The sequence below is a fragment of the Microchirus variegatus genome (assembly GCF_963457635.1).
Source record: "Microchirus variegatus genome assembly, chromosome: 16".
NCBI lineage: Eukaryota > Metazoa > Chordata > Actinopteri > Pleuronectiformes > Soleidae > Microchirus > Microchirus variegatus.
The window spans coordinates 1,175,143-1,180,612 of record NC_139817.1 but is presented as its reverse complement, the minus strand read 5'-3'; the positions used below and the strand labels follow the sequence as shown (position 1 = coordinate 1,180,612).

At 41.1% G+C, this 5,470-nt stretch overlaps 1 protein-coding gene across 1 annotated transcript in view; it reads left to right on the top strand.

Annotated features, from left to right (window-relative positions):
• Positions 1-575: 575 nt before the first annotated feature.
• cpm (carboxypeptidase M) overlaps positions 576-5,470 on the top strand; it is a gene marked incomplete at both ends in the record, with an annotated part of 13,926 nt that continues 9,031 nt past the window's right edge. The window contains 2 exons of the mRNA XM_083902824.1: positions 576-729; positions 3,265-3,362. Of these exons, the coding sequence (XP_083758950.1) occupies positions 576-729; positions 3,265-3,362 (252 nt within the window). The remainder of the gene's footprint in view (positions 730-3,264; positions 3,363-5,470) is intronic.

The window sequence follows — 5,470 nt, the reverse complement described above, 5'->3', positions numbered from 1 at the left end:
TATATATATATATACATATATATGTGTGTGTGTATATATATACGTGTATATGTATATATATTTACATAAATACGTATATGTATCTGTGTGTCTATATACGTACACGTGTATATGTGAATATATTTACAATTATACATATATATATATACAAACATACATATGTTTTTGTGTGTATATACATGTGTGTGTGTGTATTTATATACGTGTATATGTATATATATTTACACATACAAGTATATATGTGTATATGTATATATTTACATATATACAAACATATATGTGTTTGTGTGTATATATACACGTATATACACAAACATATATGTATATATGTGTTTGTGTGTATATATACGTGTATATATGTATATATTTACATATACAGACATATATGTATATATGTGTTTGTGTGTATATATATACGTGTATATATGTATATATTTACATATACAGACATATATGTATGTGTGTACGTATATTAAGAAATAAGACTTTAGTCAGTCGTTATTTGATCAAGTAAACAAAACATTAGTAGTAAAAAAGGTAAATAAATTCTCTCTCTTACAGCTCACGCCGCAGTGATGTCATCGCTCCTCCTCTTGCTCCTCCCCCTCTTCACCACAGCGCTGGAGTTCCGTTACCACGGAAACGACGAGATGGAGAAGTTCCTCCACGACATCGCCGCCGACAACCCCGACATCGCACACGTGTACAGCATCGGACGCTCGGTCAGAGGTAAAACAACCGCTGATCCACCGGTGGGTCCCCACCCACAGTCTGAGAAACACACTCTACTTACTCACTAAAACACACTCTACTTCCTCACTAAAACACACTCTACTTCCTCACTAAAACACACTCTACTTCCTCACTAAAACACACTAAAACACACTCTACTTCCTCACTAAAACACACTCTACTTCCTCACTAAAACACACTAAAACACACTCTACTTCCTCACTAAAACACACTCTACTTCCTCACTAAAACACACTCTACTTCCTCACTAAAACACACTAAAACACACTCTACTTCCTCACTAAAACACACTCTACTTCCTCACTAAAACACACTAAAACACACTCTACTTCCTCACTAAAACACACTCTACTTCCTCACTAAAACACGCTCTACTACACTCTACTTCCTCACTAAAACACGCTCTACTACACTCTACTTCCTCACTAAAACACACTCTACTTCCTCACTAAAACACGCTCTACTACACTCTACTTCCTCACTAAAACACACTCTACTTCCTCACTAAAACCCTCTAAAACACACTCTACTTCCTCACTAAAACACACTCTACTTCCTCACTAAAACACACTCTACTTCCTCACTAAAACACACTCTACTTCCTCACTAAAACACACTCTACTTCCACACTAAAACACACTCTACTTCCTCACTAAAACACACTAAAACACACTCTACTTCCTCACTAAAACACACTCTACTTCCTCACTAAAACACACTAAAACACACTCTACTTCCTCACTAAAACACACTCTACTTCCTCACTAAAACACACTCTACTTCCTCACTAAAACACACTAAAACACACTCTACTTCCTCACTAAAACACACTAAAACACACTCTACTTCCTCACTAAAACACACTCTACTTCCTCACTAAAACACACTCTACTTCCTCACTAAAACACACTCTACTTCCTCACTAAAACACACTAAAACACACTCTACTTCCTCACTAAAACACACTCTACTTCCTCACTAAAACACACTAAAACACACTCTACTTCCTCACTAAAACACACTCTACTTCCTCACTAAAACACGCTCTACTACACTCTACTTCCTCACTAAAACACACTCTACTTCCTCACTAAAACACACTCTACTTCCTCACTAAAACACGCTCTACTACACTCTACTTCCTCACTAAAACACACTCTACTACACTCTACTTCCTCACTAAAACACACTCTACTTCCTCACTAAAACCCTCTAAAACACACTCTACTTCCTCACTAAAACACACTCTACTTCCTCACTAAAACACACTCTACTTCCTCACTAAAACACACTCTACTTCCTCACTAAAACACACTCTACTTCCTCACTAAAACACACTCTACTTCCTCACTAAAACATACTCTACTTCCTCACTAAAACACACTCTACTTCCTCACTAAAACACACTCTACTTCCTCACTAAAACACGCTCTACTACACTCTACTTCCTCACTAAAACACACTCTACTACACTCTACTTCCTCACTAAAACACACTCTACTACACTCTACTTCCTCACTAAAACACACTCTACTTCCTCACTAAAACACACTCTACTACACTCTACTTCCTCACTAAAACACACTCTACTTCCTCACTAAAACCCTCTAAAACACACTCTACTTCCTCACTAAAACACACTCTACTTCCTCACTAAAACACACTCTACTTCCTCACTAAAACACACTCTACTTCCTCACTAAAACACACTCTACTTCCTCACTAAAACACACTCTACTTCCTCACTAAAACATACTCTACTTCCTCACTAAAACACACTCTACTTCCTCACTAAAACACACTCTACTTCCTCACTAAAACATACTCTACTTCCTCACTAAAACACACTCTACTTCCTCACTAAAACACACTCTACTTCCTCACTAAAACACACTCTACTTCCTCACTAAAACATACTCTACTTCCTCACTAAAACACACTCTACTTCCTCACTAAAACACACTCTACTTCCTCACTAAAACATACTCTACTTCCTCACTAAAACACACTCTACTTCCTCACTAAAACACACTCTATGTTCCTCAGACTTGAGTTTCTGCCTCATTAGGACCAGGTTTTGGTCTCCATGAGGACTAGTGGTGTCCGAGATTAGCTCGGATTAGCTGTGTGCGTGTGTGTGTGTGTGTGTGTGTGAGAGAGAGATTAGCCAGATTAAGTTGTCCCAGATTACATTAACATCACACACACACACACACACACACACACACACTGGTGCAGTGTCATTGTTGCTATAGCGACTGACACTTGACCCTTTATCAATCAGGTGTGTGTGCGTGTGCATGTGTGTGTGTGCATGTGTGTGTCAAGGTCCTCGTCAAGGTCACATGACCTTGTCACTTGTCTGCACACAGGTCCTTTCTGAGTTAATAAACAAACATACACACTGTGTTTGACCCTGTGTGTGTGTGTGTGTGTGTGTGTGTGTGTGTGTGTGTGTGTGTGTGTGTGTGTGTGTGTGTGTGTGTGTGTGTGTGTGTGTGTTCCTCTCAGGTCAGCAGCTGTGGGTGTTAGCGCTCGGCCTCAGTCCTCAGCATCACACCATCGGCATCCCAGAGTTCAAATATGTGGCTAACATGCATGGAAATGAGGTGAGGCGCACACGCACACACACACACACGCAAACACACACACACACACACACACACACACAGGGCCCCTCCTTGTCGACAGGAAACAGGAATAAAAAGAGACTAAAGAGATTCAACAAAAGCTATTGAGAGTCAGACTCTGGTCCATGCACAGTGTGTGTGTGTGTGTGTGTGTGTGTGTGTGTGTGTGTGTGTGTGTGTGTGTGTGTGTGTGTGTGTGTGTGTGTGTGTGTGTGTGTGTGTGTGTGTGTGAGCTGAGTCAACATTAAAACCTACATGATAAATAAATCGACCGATTCATCAGAAACAAACAAAACAAAATAAAGACAACAGGAAGAACTCTCTGCTGTTGTTGTTGTTGTTGTTGCCACGGATACGGAGGTAATTTCCCTGTCAAAATAAAGGTGCAGTTTGAGTTCAAATGTGAAAAATCCTGTCACAATAAAACACAACAACGTTGTTTTTAAAGTATGTTTGTATGAGGTACTGACTGCCACACCAAAGTCACTCACTCTCACACACCAAAGTCCATAGAGTAAAACCAGTGATTTTAACATCACAGAGACACAGGAGTTCACAGGAGTTGTTGATCCACTGCTGCCTCCATCACTAACTTACAATGTCTTATTTTGTCAATTCGGCTTTTAAAATCTAGCATTTGGATGTACTGTAGTGACACAAAGTGACCACACGAGGCAGCAGAGTCAGTGGTTTACAAACGTCAGTTTCCTGTTTCCTGAAATAATGACGTGAACGTGAAGATATATTTTTTCCTCTGGTGACGAAATACACAGCAAAAAAAAAAAGAATCCAAATATTCAAAATAACAAACTATGGTGTCCCCCAAGGCTCAGTCTTAGGCCCGCACACTTTTTTTTTTTGAAGAATCAGGTGTTTTTTTTTTGTTTTTTTTAAGTGACGTGACATTTCTGTCGGATGAGTCGGGGGGGGGGGGGGGGGGGGGCGTTAAGGGGGCGGAGCCAAGGTCATGAGTCAGCGACGAACCCGGAGAATAAAAACAAGTTTGTGAATGAATGAATGAGAGTCTCAGGAGGGAGAAAGAGAGAAGGGTGGGAAGAGAGGTGTGTGTGTGTGTGTGTGTGTGTGTGTGTGTGTGTGTGTGTGTGTGTGTGTGTGTGTGTGTGTGTGTGTGTGTGTGTGTGTGTGTGTGTGAGAACCACTCAGACACACACACACACACGTTAGAACTCGCTCTCCCTCTGGCCATCATTTGCTTCTCTTTGTTTCACTTCTTTTTCTCTCCAAGTTGCTGTCACACACACACACACACATACACACACACACACACACACACACACACACACACACACACGCTGATGACATCAGCACGTTAATATTTCATGTTACAATGGAAAAAAAAAACACGGACTGAAAGTGTGAAGCGTAAAATTCACAATAAAATATTTTTTTTACCGTTTCTAATTTTTTGTTTTTACACTTTCGTAACATTAGCAACCTGTTTTTAGAACGTTAGCAACCGTTTTTGTAAAATTTTTGCGGCGTTAGCAACTTTAAACATTGACAATAATGCTGGGCACGTTACCGGCGCTACGGTGTTTGCGTAAACTCCCGATTGTTAAAACGAGTCTCTCAAGTTAACGCTAACCTTTAAAAACAGACGCACACATACGCGGTACACGGGTACGCTAACGTTATTTGTGAGCGCTTCTCTTTACGTTTAATAAACGGACCGCTCCAGTTCAACTGTAGGCTAACGCTAACGGTGCTAAAGGAGCTAACGCAGCTAATGGAGCTAATGCAGCTAACAGAGCTAATGCAGCTAACGGAGCTAATGCAGCTAACGGAGCTAACTGGTAAATGGTGCCTGGACTCTGGTGTCACGAGACGTGAACGTGACGTCGCGCAAGTCTTTTTCCGGTCAGTCGTCGTGGAAACGCGTCGCGCGTTAACGGCCGAGCACGAATTACTCATTTCCGTGACATCGGTGAATTTGTCGTGACTCAGTAACGTCGTCTCTTTGTCTTGACTCCAGCAGGTGGGCGTGTCAGTGGGCGTGTCAGTGGGCGGGGTCAGACAGTGACAGACAGGTGATGATTTGTCGCGTTGTTAGCGTCTTATGACGACGA